This window comes from Pygoscelis adeliae, unplaced genomic scaffold (genome assembly GCF_000699105.1).
Source record: "Pygoscelis adeliae isolate BGI_AS28 unplaced genomic scaffold, ASM69910v1 Scaffold160, whole genome shotgun sequence".
NCBI classification, from domain to species: Eukaryota; Metazoa; Chordata; class Aves; order Sphenisciformes; family Spheniscidae; genus Pygoscelis; species Pygoscelis adeliae.
Genome location: NW_008824035.1, coordinates 838,664 through 852,287, shown reverse-complemented (window position 1 = coordinate 852,287; position 13,624 = coordinate 838,664). Strand labels below are relative to the sequence as shown.

Below are 13,624 nucleotides of genomic sequence, written 5' to 3'. Positions count from 1 at the left end.
GCAGATTTACTGGGCACAGTAATTTGTTACTATGTAGTCTTGAGTTAATACAGCAGCGCTTTGCGTAGTGAAAGAGTGGATTAAGTTTACGTAGGTTTGCATAGAAATTATACTATTATGTTCTTGGAAGTGCAATTCCTGATGCTCGTTATTACTTCCTGTCTGTTAAAGCCTCCATGGTACTGCAAGTTATAGAGGAATGCCCAGGTACCATTTTAAACCTCTGACTATATTCCTCTATTGACTAGCATGAATGCTGAGCTGTTACTGTTAAAGATTGCCTTAACTGCAGTCAATGGCAGCAATTACATAATAGATTGGTTTAGTAACTCAAAACTTAATTTGAAGCCTGTTGAAGACACCAGAAAACCTCCCTAATCCCTGTGGTAAGGATGGGGTATCATGGACAACTTTCTTTGTATTTCAGACCTCATTTATGTCTCAACAGATTGATCAGTTTAATTCAGAAGAAGAGTCCTTTGGATGGCCAGTATCTCAGTACCCTCAGCATAAAAACATCCGGAATACTCTTGCTCCGTATCTTCGTCTCTATGATATGACTGTTGAATTCAACAGAAGACACAAAGACTGGACAGAGGGATCATTTACAGAAGTCAATCCAGACAAAGTAGAGGTAGATGTAGGAAACTACTGGCATGGACTGTATAAACTAGAAAAAGCCTTCCACAATTCTCCAAATGCATTAGCAATAACAAGACAGGTTAAATCAAAAGTAGAGGAATTCAGATGCCACATTCCTCTAATCCAGGTGATTTGCAATCCTGGTTTGCAAGAAAGGCACTGGGAAGAGATGTCAAAAATTGCTGGTTTACCACTGTCTCCTTCTGAAGACTCAAATGTCTTGTCATATATTAACTTGCATCTAGAACCATTCCTAGAAAAGTTTGAGACCATCAGTGAAACAGCCAGCAAAGAACATTCGCTTGAGAAAGCTTTAACGAAAATGATTTCTGAATGGGATCAAATGGAATTCACTCTTCTTGCCTATAGAGAAACAGGAACCCATATTTTGTCATCTGTAGATGATATTCAGATGTTATTGGATGACCACATTGTCAAAACTCAGACTATGAGAGGATCTCCATTCATTAAGCATTATGAAAAGAGAATAAGGTAATTTTTTTTTCTAATAGAAAGTCATCAAGTAATGTTACCAAATAAGAAATCTTTCCTGCTTAATCTAAAGCATAGGGACTTCAAATGCTTTTGTTTGTTCTCCTTAAGCAGTGAATTAATCACATTTTAAAGGGCTAAGCTTTTGTCCCATGTTAGCTACACACTACTTAATCCCATAAAGCTGACTTTTACTTTTAGTTAAGGAAATGGGAAGTGCTAATGCATTGGAGACATGGTTAAACATTTTTAATGCGCTCTGGTACTTAAAGCACCAGATGCATCATAACATTACCTTTGTTTTACCAGATAAAACATATCTGAGGTATAGATGGAAAGGTTGTAGACTAAGAGAATATAGTCTAAACTTTCTACCTAAATTATAAAGCTACTGAATCTTTTAGCTCTTCAACAATTAAAAATGTTAGGGCTTCTGTAAGGGAGATGAAGAAAATGAAAACAAGACAAATTTCAGGGAAGTGATGAAAGATTTTTTTTTTTTCTAATGCAGAAAACTAAATTCCAAAACTTAGCATTGCATGTTAAAAATTCTGTACTTCTGTCTTTGAGCATAGATTTTAATCTGATTTTGTCTTTTTCCTCAATAAATACTTTACTTGCTTCTTAAATCCCCCAAACATAGCCATATTGTGGAAAAACAAAAATCTTTCATCTAAAGTTTGGCTATAATTACCTAGCTATATAGGTACCTCCAAATTCCCATGAACCGGCAAAAATGTATTTCAGATTTCAGCACATACTCAATAAATGTGAATACCTAAGTACATATACATACATGTACATTCCAGTAAGTATTAATTCTGTAATTACTACTGTACTGTAGTATAAGAGTTCCTTCCTTATTAATGTAAAATGGTAGGTTTTGCCTATTTAAAAAGAGTAAGCACACCATGGTGATTTCATCAGAGTTTTTTGGTGACTGACAGCATTTGTAATAGTACAAGGTATTGTCATCACACAATGGTTGCTTTCTCAATAACCCAACAAAGCATGTAGAATTCTGGATTGCTGCCAGGGATTATTCCAAATTCCTCATCTTAATTTTTGTGTATTTTTGGTGTAAGCAACTGACCTGCCTAACTTTCCTCTTGGAAAGCTGCATTTTTCTCTACCTCTTGGTAGAAGCAAAATCACCAGAGATGAAATACCAATACCTGAAAGATAAAAGAGGGACTTTGGGTAGAGGAGAAGGTACATGCAAGCGAAGCGGTCTGTTGTTTAGAATCTGTGGCAGGTAAATGAAGGAAGAAAGAAGTTAAGTATGTTTTCACGCACATTATTTTACAGAACTCAGTGCAGCCCATGTATGAGTGTCTCATTGAGAAAATTATTGCCATTGTTCGTTTATACAATATATATTTTAACAGCATGCACTTTTAATAAAAATTCTATCTATACTGTCCAGTGGTATGTGAGTTGTTAAAAATGATACTCACTGGTTTTATACAGGAAAGAAGAATATATGCACTTACTATAGGATTATAACTAGCATTTTATTCTTATATATTTTTTTCAAATTGCTTATGTTAGTGAACTAGAAATTATCAGTTCTCTAATGTCATTGGTATATCTGTCTGATATTGGTGAGATAGTAAGAAGTGTCAGATGGTGGTGTTAATAATTTTAAAATTATGCAGAAAAATTGAGGAGACTTAAAAAAAATGATAGACTAAAGGATCTTGAATTTTTGGCTATGAAAAGGAAAGACTGAATATCTATTGAATTATAATACTGTGTATCCATAGTGGTGTGCAGTAGTATTGAAAGACTCTTTAATCTATCAGACAAATGTGTTCAACATCCACACTTGGAATTTGAAGTCAGAAATAAAATGTGACTTAACCATTGGATTATTTACTCTAGTACTTGAAATCTTTTGATTAAGACCACATGTCTTTTTAGGATAATGTCTACATATTTTTGGTTTAGTAGTTTAGGTTACTTTAATGTCTGTCTTTGCCATCTCAGCCTAGCAAACAGTTAGAAATAATAGTCTGGGCTTTGGTGTATGCCAGAAACCAGATTACATACTCAATTGAAGTGAATTTGTCCACAGATACTATTGTATGCTAAAGTGTGTGCTATGTTTATTCCCTGATACTGTTAGTCTGTTTACTGGATTAACCTACTTCACGAAATCCTACAATCAACCTTACAGATGATCCAGATGCAGAAATTAACGTGGACTTTGTTATGCAGGAAATTAGGCTAGGTGGATATGATATTCCACTGAAATCTTAAAACTTATACCTGTTGCACTTGCTGCTGAATATGCAAATCGCCAAAAAAATCTTAGCAGTCTGTTGGAAATGTTTTACTGGAAGCGTCAATTAATGCATTTGAACTAATGCTATTTTATAGGGAATGGGAAGGAAAGCTATTGTTGGTACAGGAGATCCTGGATGAATGGCTGAAGGTTCAGGCTACTTGGCTTTATTTGGAGCCAATTTTCAGTTCTCCTGACATCATGGCTCAGATGCCTGAGGAAAGTAGACAGTTCAGTACTGTGGTTAAGACATGGAAAGACTTAATGAAATCAGTTTTTCAGGTAAGTACTGCTGTCTTAAGAATACAGAGTGAATTTGTAGTATGTACCAAAACCAAAAATTGCTTCTGATAACACAGTAATCTGTTCTGTTTCATCTTAGCCTCCTTTCTTAGATTCTTTTAAAAATTATTTTCCAGAACTGTTTCACATAGATTCATAGAAGCATTGATTGGGAGGGGCCACTGGAGTTCAGTTAGTCTAACTTCTTTCTAAAAGTAGAACTTTTGCCACGACTACATCAGGTCAGCCACAGCTTTGTTTAGACAAATTTCAAAAATCTCCAAGGACAGAGATTTCTTGCAGGTTACCTCCAGAGACTTCAGTGTTGTGGTACCTTCCTAGTGAATAACTTTTTCCCCAATGTCCAAGCTGAACGTCCCAAGCAAAGATTTGTGGTTGTTGGCCCTTGTTGCTCAACTGTCACTGCTGAGAAGTTGGCTTTGTTTTTTATTTCAATTGCCCTTCATGTAGTTCCTGGCTACAGTTAAATTCTACCTTAATTTCCACTTCACGAAGCTGAACAGGTCCAGCTCTCCCAACCTCTTCTCATAGGCCGCGTGCCATTCTGGTGAGTAAAATTAAGCAGCATACAAAACAAAGTAACATAGCAATGATGATCCTGGCACTGTACGTCAATCGACATGAATCAATGAAATTTGACGCCGATTGTTCCTCTTTTTTTTTTTTTTTGAAAAATGCTGTGTATTTGCATATTGAATGGTAGAGACACCTCTATAACTTTAAACTGTTTAGATATTTAACTTGCTTCAAAAGTACTGTTCTGATCTACTGTACATCAGTACCTAAGGCAGTTGTCAGACACCATCACTGCAGGCCTCTGGCAGTTCAAAGTGCTACAGTCTTGCCAATCTGCTTCATCTTTGACCCTTTCCGGAAGTTAGCACCATTATTAGGATCAATTGATGAGATTATATGAATGCTCTTTGCTTCAGTAGTTAGATGTTCTCAGCCTTGGATTGGGTTAGATTGGCTATATTTGCCAGCCTAACTGGATGAACACTCATACAATCTCTTCTGCTGACTCTGTTGAGAGGGCAATAGGTTCTAGCAAAGAGGTGGTACTAGTAAGGGAAGAGGTAACATCTGAAACTGGCACAGCTGATTCTTCAGCAGTTACATGATCAGTGGTCTGAATGCATGCTCTACACAAATTCTGTTCCTCAGGGAATAACCAGTTACCTAGTAATTCTGCTAATCCTATTATGTAATTCTAATGATTCTCATAATGGTTGGAGAAAACTGCATTCATTCTGAAAAAGTTCCCTAATATCAAGGACATTTCTAGTAGGATGTAGCATTTTTAATATTTTTTAAAGTGGGTTTACTAAACTATTCAACAGACTTGAGAAGATTTATGAAGTCCACTGTTTTCCAGGGTAGGGATATAAGGTTGTCATTTGAAGGAAAAAATTAGAAGCTTTGTTTTCATCTGTCTCATGCCTTTGCAGAACTTTCAGAGATCCATTATGTCATCAGGACAAATGCTAAAATCTTCACTCAGTCTAAAAGCTTTTGGTCTGAGCTCTTTCCACATTGCAGAGATGGTCTTAATGTAGGAGTACACAAAATGTGTAGTGTACAAAAAGAAGCATTTGCTTCATTTTCTGGCAATTCACCTTGATCACTTAAAAGTAATTTTCATTTTTTAATCTTTTTATTCTTTCTCCTTCCCTTTCTCTCCCTCCCTCTCTCTTTTTCTCCTTCTGTCTTACACTCCCCCTGCCTTCTTTCTCTGTTTTTCTTTCTTCTGATTTAGAAGAAAATCAGGAATTTATCCCATAGAGCTATGAAATCAATAGTATTCAATTTGGGGAAGAAATTGGGAAAAAATAAAAGGCATGAATTTCAGAATTTTGTTGAGTATTATATTTTTGAACATCGTGTGCTGAATGATCTGTTTTGATAAAATCTTCTAATTCAGATATTCAGTGCTAATCAAATACAAAGTATTTTTTGAATGTGATATGTGTTATCACTGGCAGAAAAAAGAATCATCTTTTGTTTGTACAGGAGAGTGTAAATGCCAGAATAGAAGTTTAACAATCTAAAGTTGATTTTGGCTAAACAAGTAGGCATTATTTTCCAGAAGATGGCACTCTGTTTCTGCAAATGCAATGTTTGAGTTTCATGGCTTAAAAGAATGCTCTTCCCCAGTCTATAAGAATGGTCTTTCTTAAAGCATAAAGCTAACTTGAGTCTGTTCGTGCTTTTTTGCATTTATATGCTATTGCATTGTAAAATTCCTATATTTGCTTAGCTTTTCATCACAAATTTGAATAATCATATATTATTCCTTCATTTTAAATATCTAATGTAAGCAATGCATGTTAATGAGGGTTAAATTACTTAGTGGTTTAATTTCCACTTCCCATAAATTTAGAAAAAAAATCTAGGATATGGAAGCTTTTCTGTCTTTGTGGGGAGGAAAGCAAAAAAAAAAAAGGCAAGAAAAAAAATCCCAGGCTACAACCTTTGATATGTTAAAAAAATATATTTAGAAACTAAAGTTAGTGATGGTGTTTTAACAAGGTATTCAAAGTATTTTTATACATTTGATTTATACTATTTTATTGATACAGGTTTTTTCCCCTAATTGACATTGACAGCGTCACTGACAAAATAAGTTACACTGGTGTTTTGAATGACTGAGAATGATGGCATTCCCTTTTTTTCATTCATGCCTTAGCAGAACTGTAAATAGGAAATCTATGTTGAAGCATAAATTATTCTTTTTCCTGACTTTTTCTTATTAAAAAAAAAAAAAAACAAGCAGGAAGAATCCCATTTATAAAACTGGCGACACAGCTCTGATTTGCTTTACCAGTTGCACTTATTCTATTTGCTGATGATAAATATGCTAAGAAAGGGAACAAAACCTCTCTGTTGACAACATATAGTTATATGGTTTTTTGTGCATTAAAAACTGTTTTATAAAACCAATTATGAACTATGTTTGTATGCTGACAGCTTAATTGTCTATGTATAGATTGAAAGTATATGTAGTTACTGAGTTTGTTCTGGTTTGGTATGATGCAAGAGGCAAGTAACATAGGGTAAATGTATTTCATGTACAAAGGAACACTATGATTATTGTATTAGGGAGGTGCATCCCCATGAAGAACAATTAGATAAACATACAATTCTGGTTTTTTTTCAGTAGATTGGAAGTATATGTGTAACATGAGCAGGGAATTGAATGAAAGGTGAATGCACATTGCAAATAATTTCAAAATGTTACGAATTTTTGAACTGAAACTAACTTGGAATTTATTATCAAATTCTCCAAACTGAAGCTGAATAATCAGGTTACTGGGTCAAATCTGCGTTGTCATCCTGTGAGGGGTTTGTTTCTTACAGATACCTTTTGCACCTTCTGGGCTTTGCACAAGCAGTCTAGCCTGTCTCTCCTCATCTGTCCCTTGCAACATGAGTCAACCATGCTTCTGCTCTGTGAGACTCTGTTGTTCTGCAAACCCTATCAGGGACTTTTCTGAGTGGGACATTCTGTATTTGTAACGGGCTCTGACAAAATTGTTCCTAGTGGATATAGTCTGGGTACATCTTTGATTTCTGCTGTCCATTGTTGGGAGTATTCTTTGTTGTTACTGTCAGCAGTTCTTACAAGCCCTCAGCAGATTCACTAGTCTGAAATTCTCCCTGCCAGTCTCTTCGGTGTTTCTTATGGTTGGATATACCTGTGTCTTTTTTAATTTTAATCCTGGATATGTGTTCAATGCTATGTGATTACAAGTGCAGACTCACTGGGCAGAGCAGAGGGGACCTAAGGGTTGAATAACATTTCTGGTTAGCTCTGTTTCCATCTCACCTGTGGTCATTCTGGCCCCATTCAAATTCCAGGGAAATGCAGTCTGATTTAGGTGGTAAAGGAGAAGCTATGGCAGAAACTGTGTTCCCAGATTTTGGGAAGTAGAGCAGGGGATTGGGATTTATCACTCTCCATTTCCTGGCCAGGATTTTGTCATTATAGAACACTATGTATTGCAACATGAACGGGTTTGAATCAGTTCACAGTTAACAAGTCAGTTAATGTACTGGCACAAGCCAGAACTAGAACTGAACTAGAATAAATTCAGTCACAGATGAGCCCAAGCCCATACTGGAACTGAGTAGAAGCATTTGCTTGGTTTGACTTCCTCAGTCATAAATCTGCATAATTTCCTACTTTTCAATGTGTCTCTCGTTTTGCTCCCAAAACCCCATACTTGGTGAGGAAGATTAAAAAATGTAATGATGATTAGGCTATAAATTGGTCATAAGCCATATTAAATGCTAGAACCTGGTGTTCAGACAACTATATTTCTTTAAAGCTTCTTAGCTTGGCAACCTTTAGGTTTGCAAAATCTTTTTTGTATTTTTATTAATTGAGATAACTTTCATCTTACGCAGTAGCTTTTCTAAGCATTTACATTCATTTAACTTGAGAGATTAATTTGGAAAGCACTAGAAAGAATTTGGAAAGCACTGTATGTCTTAATATATATTTTTCATCTACACAGTGTATAAATATAAGAAACCCAGTGTTTATCCAATAGTGTATCTTGACAGGTGTTTTTATACTTTTATATATTAATATAAAAAGATGTTATAATCTTTTACCATTATAAAAAGAAGTAAAAATATATTTTTTTTTATATTCTTAAAGCGAGTATAACTTTTCACGTTTTGCTAGCAAAAATCTTTAAACATGTATTTAGCTAGTTAAACGTATAAGGATCAGAGAATACCTTTTTTCAGATCACATTACTAGTTAGTACTGAAGTGTTGGTGTTTCCTACATACAACTTTGCCATCTTAATACTTATAATCTCACGTATATATTTATATATTTTATATGGAAGAAAAGATAATTTTTTTGCATTGAACACTGATAGATGATTACCACTTAAAATGTGTGACTGCATTGTTGTCATAAATGTACACTTCTAAAAATCCATCAAGATGTTTTAATTGTTCATGCTGCTTAATTACATAATCCAATTGACTAGCCAGTGTAAATTGATGTTGCTCCAACAGAATGATGGGGGTTGTGCTGTTTGATGAATTGATCCTGTTTTGAAAACTATTTTCAAAAATAATAGTTCATGTTTTGAAAAATTTATTTTAGTAGCAACTGCCTAACTACTTTTCCAGTGAACTATGGCAATGAAGAAGGTTAGTAAATTGTAACCTTGACAGTGGTTTGAGTAAAGCAGAATTTGAAACAAAGATTCATTTTGCTTAAGACTTCCTGCAGTGCTATGTGGTGATTTACTTGAGAAGGCATTAACATTTTTATCTGGAATAATTTCTTTTCCAGGACAAACATGTGCTGACAGTAGTAATAATAGACAAGATGTTGGAAAAACTGAGGAAGTGCAATGAATTTCTGGAGCTAATTCTCAAGGGACTTAATGAATACCTAGAGAAGAAGCGCTTGTTTTTCCCCAGATTCTTTTTTTTATCTAATGATGAACTCCTTGAGATTCTTTCAGAGACCAAAGATCCTACTCGGTATGGTAATATTTAATAGATGTATTTTTGACTCGCAGTGCATGCAGATAGTCTGGTCACATTGTTTCTCTGAGCCCAGAACACTTTTTTTTTTTTTCCTTCTCACTGACAGTTATGGTATAAGTATCTACTTGGTTAGATTTTCTGATAGGTGAACTCAGAGTAATTTTTAATATGGGTAATTAAACTCAGTTGCGTTTTCTAAACTAGTAACCCTTCCATACACTGGTTTTCAGAAGAATCAGAAGTCCATATAGTAATTCATGGTGAAATTAACATACCTGATCTTTCCCAGTAGAAAACTGAATATCAGATGGAACCTGCATACCACTGATTTGAGTTTTACGTTTTTAGGGGCAGTCCTAATTAAAGTATTTCAGAAGGTTTTTGCCATGTTTTAACTCTCTCTGGGATTTCTACTCCCCAACCTCATTCAGGGTTAAACTGCAAAAATTATAACTCAGTATAAGTCCTTCTTATACTGAAGGAATTATAAGTCCTTCTTATGTTGAGTGGAATTAACTCTACGAAGATTTCTGCAGAAGCTATCTTGTTAAGCAATAGCCTTTGCTATAAGCAGCGGAACTGGGGTTTGATTCCCAATATGCAAACTTGATAGCATGCAGTGAATGCAGTGCAAGGTCATGCAAAAATAAGAATGAAAATAAATAATAAAATGCCAGCTCAGTCACAGAGAAATATTCATACAGTGCAACGAAGAGGGCAAGAGATCTCGTGAGGGAAAAAAATCTTAAAGGTTTTTTTTTTGTTTTTTACAAGCTATTGTGTTAAGGTTGTACTTGGTTGCTTTACTCAAATTTCTTAATGTTTACTATAGTTTGCTGGGATGGCATAAATAATGGAATTTTATGTACTGTAGGTGGATTAACAGTTAAAGAAAGAATACTTGTTTATCCTTACTGGTTTATATATTACAGACTATAAGTAATATTTTACATATTTAAACTGATCTTCAAAAAATACTGTGGTAGGCATCTTGCAGGGGGGTAGTACACAAGAATTATTGTTGAGTATCATTTTAACAAACTTAAAATGATCTTTTAAGTAAATTATTCAGAATTTTCTTTTAAAAAAAAATAGGTCATCTTTGGTAGTATTGGCAAGAAAAAAATAGTCGGAAGCTGTTTAATACTAGTTTTGTTTTCTAGAGTACAACCTCACTTGAAAAAGTGTTTTGAAGGAATTGCAAGAGTGGAATTTACTGATGTATTAGATATTACACACATTAAAAGTAGTGAAGGAGAGACTGTGGAACTCATAGAGACAATCTCGACATCAGAAGCTAGAGGTCAAGTTGAAAAATGGCTGGTTGAACTGGAGGCAGCTATGCTGAAGTCTGTCCACAAGGTAACAAGTCCTAACCTCTTAATTTTCTAGGCTAATGTCATTCAGCATTGATTTCTTCAGTAAACACTAACATATACTGGAATCACTTTTTATTCTTTGCACCTAGCATGAACATTAAAACAATGAATTTAGTCTGTAAAGGTTATGTCTTTTTTTTTAGTTCTGGTGTCAATTTCTGGTTGTAAAATTCTCTAAAATTCTTTAAAATTAAATAGTGTAGTCAAAAACGTTTGCGCCAAGGATTCTTTTGCCAGAGATTGTTCTACACTTGATGTCGTATTAAGGGACAAGTTTAAACTGAAAGATTGCCCATGGGTTTTTTTTAATGTTCCTCTTAATTTATGACTGCCTTAATCAAGACCCTTAACTCTTCTTTTCACATTGTATCATTCTAGTCTTTACAGCATCTCATCATTGTGTCATATATTTATTAACCATCTCTGTCGTCGTCTTTTTCGTGGCCCTTTTCAATGTCAAGTGAGGTAACTAAATGTGCACACGCTTTCCCTGACACTGTCTTACAGTACAACAGTTTAATTATTGTAGTGGCATATCAGTACAGAAGAAAGTGAATAACCCAATGCATTTGGTGCATATCAGACATGGACAAACTGAGCTGTGTCAATAAGAAATGGTTAAGCACCATTTGTCTGCATTTAGCCTTGACTACTTTTATAATGGTCTGAAACAGATAGCATTTACATAGTTTTAATGTCAATACGGACACATTTTTCCCTCATAGATGTATTTTTTTTTTTAATTGATGCTGTTGTGTGTATAAATTGTTAAAAGCAAAGAGGCTTGGAACCGCAAAACAAATGGCAGATTTTCACTCAGGTAGTTTACCCTGCTTGTCTGAGAGGCCATCTAAATTTATTGAGGAGTTTTTGATAATAAGACTTTATTCTTGCTTGGGTTTTGTTAATGGCAGGAAAATAACCTGTTGGTATAGACTGGAAGTTTTTTTTCCAGTGCAAGTTTTGATTTCATTGAGATTATCGTTGAGTGGCGCTAGAACCGGGTTAATCATTCTATTATTAGAAAATACACTTGAAGTTAGGTGTAAGTTTAGGTATAAGTTTAAATATTATGATCTGCAAAATTAAAAGCTCTGGGTTTTTACTAGAATGAATAGATGAAAAAACTTTCAGTTTGGGTTGTTACTTCTAACTATATTTATACTTGTTTTCTAGTTTCATTGTAGATGGAGCTAGAAAATTTTAAGTATCTGATGGCAAGAATCATTTTAGAATGTGTTGTGAAATCAGTTCTCAGAAATTTTGTGTGATCACTTTGTTCATATTATGACATTTTGGGGTTTTGAGCTTTGTTGAGAGATCTGCTTGCAAGATGTCAGTATTATAGAGTTGAATTTGAGGCTCAATCTAGACCCTGACTTATTTTTTATTCTCAGTAATACAACCTAACCTAAATTAATTCTAAAGCTGAACGTTACCTGTTTTCACATGTAGTTAGAGTGTGCTTTTTCCTCTCTAGGTCATTGGGGATGCACTTGAAGCTTATCTGAAAACTCCACGTGTTAATTGGGTAAGAGAGTGGCCTGGACAAACAGTTCTTTGTGTATCCCAAACTTTCTGGACAATGCAAGTACAGATGTCTATTAGAAATGGCCAAACGGTAAGAATATTTTAAATTTAAATTTATGTCAAATTGATATAATTCAGTAGTAACTCAGACCTTTCGTAATAATGTTTTTGGATGAATAGGTGTTCAATATAATAGTTAATCTTTTGAGTATCTACTTCAAGGATCACATTTCAGGTAGATCTTTAAAGACTTTGAAGGTAATATTTCCTTTTGGATATAGGCACCAATGCTTCTGCACTATGTCAGAGTGCAGTCTTTTTAGCTGAACATGTAGATTACGTGTTTCTGTGAAAGCAGCCCAGTGGTGTATTCAGGTGGTATGGACCAGCATAGCTTGTCTGTTTGTCTCTGGTTCGGAAGTCTAACTTAATTTCATTAACGTTTAGTGCTTTTTTTGAAGATGGGCTAGGACTAGCATTAGAAGATATATACCATCCTCACCCTTGTCAAATATTGAATACATATGCCTGACTGATACAGAACTTATAATCTATTAGTTAATGCTAGTGGGAATAAAGGTCCTTAAGGCATTGAATTAAGATTCAGGATATGTGTTCTGTAGAACCTTTCTTCTGTTTATCTCTAAGGCTTAATGGTCTCACCTGTTGTATTTGGAAGTGTTCCAGAATTGCCACCATCAGATAAGGCAACTAGATTTTCATTCTCTGGTGTTTGGACAGAAAGAAACATCAAGTTTTTCACAGTTACACATAAAGTTATAACTTTGTGATACTTCATGATACTCTCTTCTTTTCGTTCCTATTTTTTGCAATGACATGGTATCAATCGAAGGAACTTCTACAGTACTGTATTTTGGATTCTCCCTGTCCATATATAGCTGAGCTAAACACAAAGCTAAACCTAATCTTTAATCCAAATATGGAGCAGTATTTTAAGGCTGTGTAACACTTTCTGCTTATTCACAAGTTGAAGCAATGGTTCCTAGTAATAGTGGCTTTTTTGAGCAGCTGCACTTCTGACATGCAAGAAAAAGAAGCTTCTGAGTGTCTTGGAAGAGGGAATTAAAGGAAGAAGAGGACTAATACAAGGAGTAAATCTTGCAAAAGATTGGAAGATTTGAAAAAGATCTGGAAATATTTTCTTTTCCCAGTAATAAAGGAGATCCTCAGTTTCCTGGGGAAAGAAATAATGCTTCTACATACTGTACACCATTTATCCTTAATCGGTGAAAGACTTTCAGGAAAGAGAGACAGGAATTCTAATCTTAGAGATTTTAGATTAAAAAAAAAAAAGAAAGCCAACCTCACCTTAATGAGTCTGTAGTTAATGTTGTTAGTGAATAAAAGAGGAAGTTAAGCAAGAGTTAATTTTAAATTAATTTGCTTTTGGGAATGTTTGTTATAGAATTCTGAGCATAGACAAAAGCTCTTGTTCTGGTCTGTATCAAGCCTT

The 13,624-nt window shown here is 34.7% G+C and overlaps 1 protein-coding gene across 1 annotated transcript in view; it reads left to right on the top strand.

Moving 5' to 3' along the window:
* Positions 1-13,624, top strand: part of DNAH7 (dynein, axonemal, heavy chain 7) — a 130,375-nt gene that overhangs the window by 23,358 nt on the left and 93,393 nt on the right. The window contains exons 17-21 of the mRNA XM_009332767.1: positions 449-1,134; positions 3,517-3,703; positions 9,042-9,235; positions 10,405-10,603; positions 12,101-12,241. Coding sequence (XP_009331042.1) covers positions 449-1,134; positions 3,517-3,703; positions 9,042-9,235; positions 10,405-10,603; positions 12,101-12,241 — 1,407 coding nt within the window. The remainder of the gene's footprint in view (positions 1-448; positions 1,135-3,516; positions 3,704-9,041; positions 9,236-10,404; positions 10,604-12,100; positions 12,242-13,624) is intronic.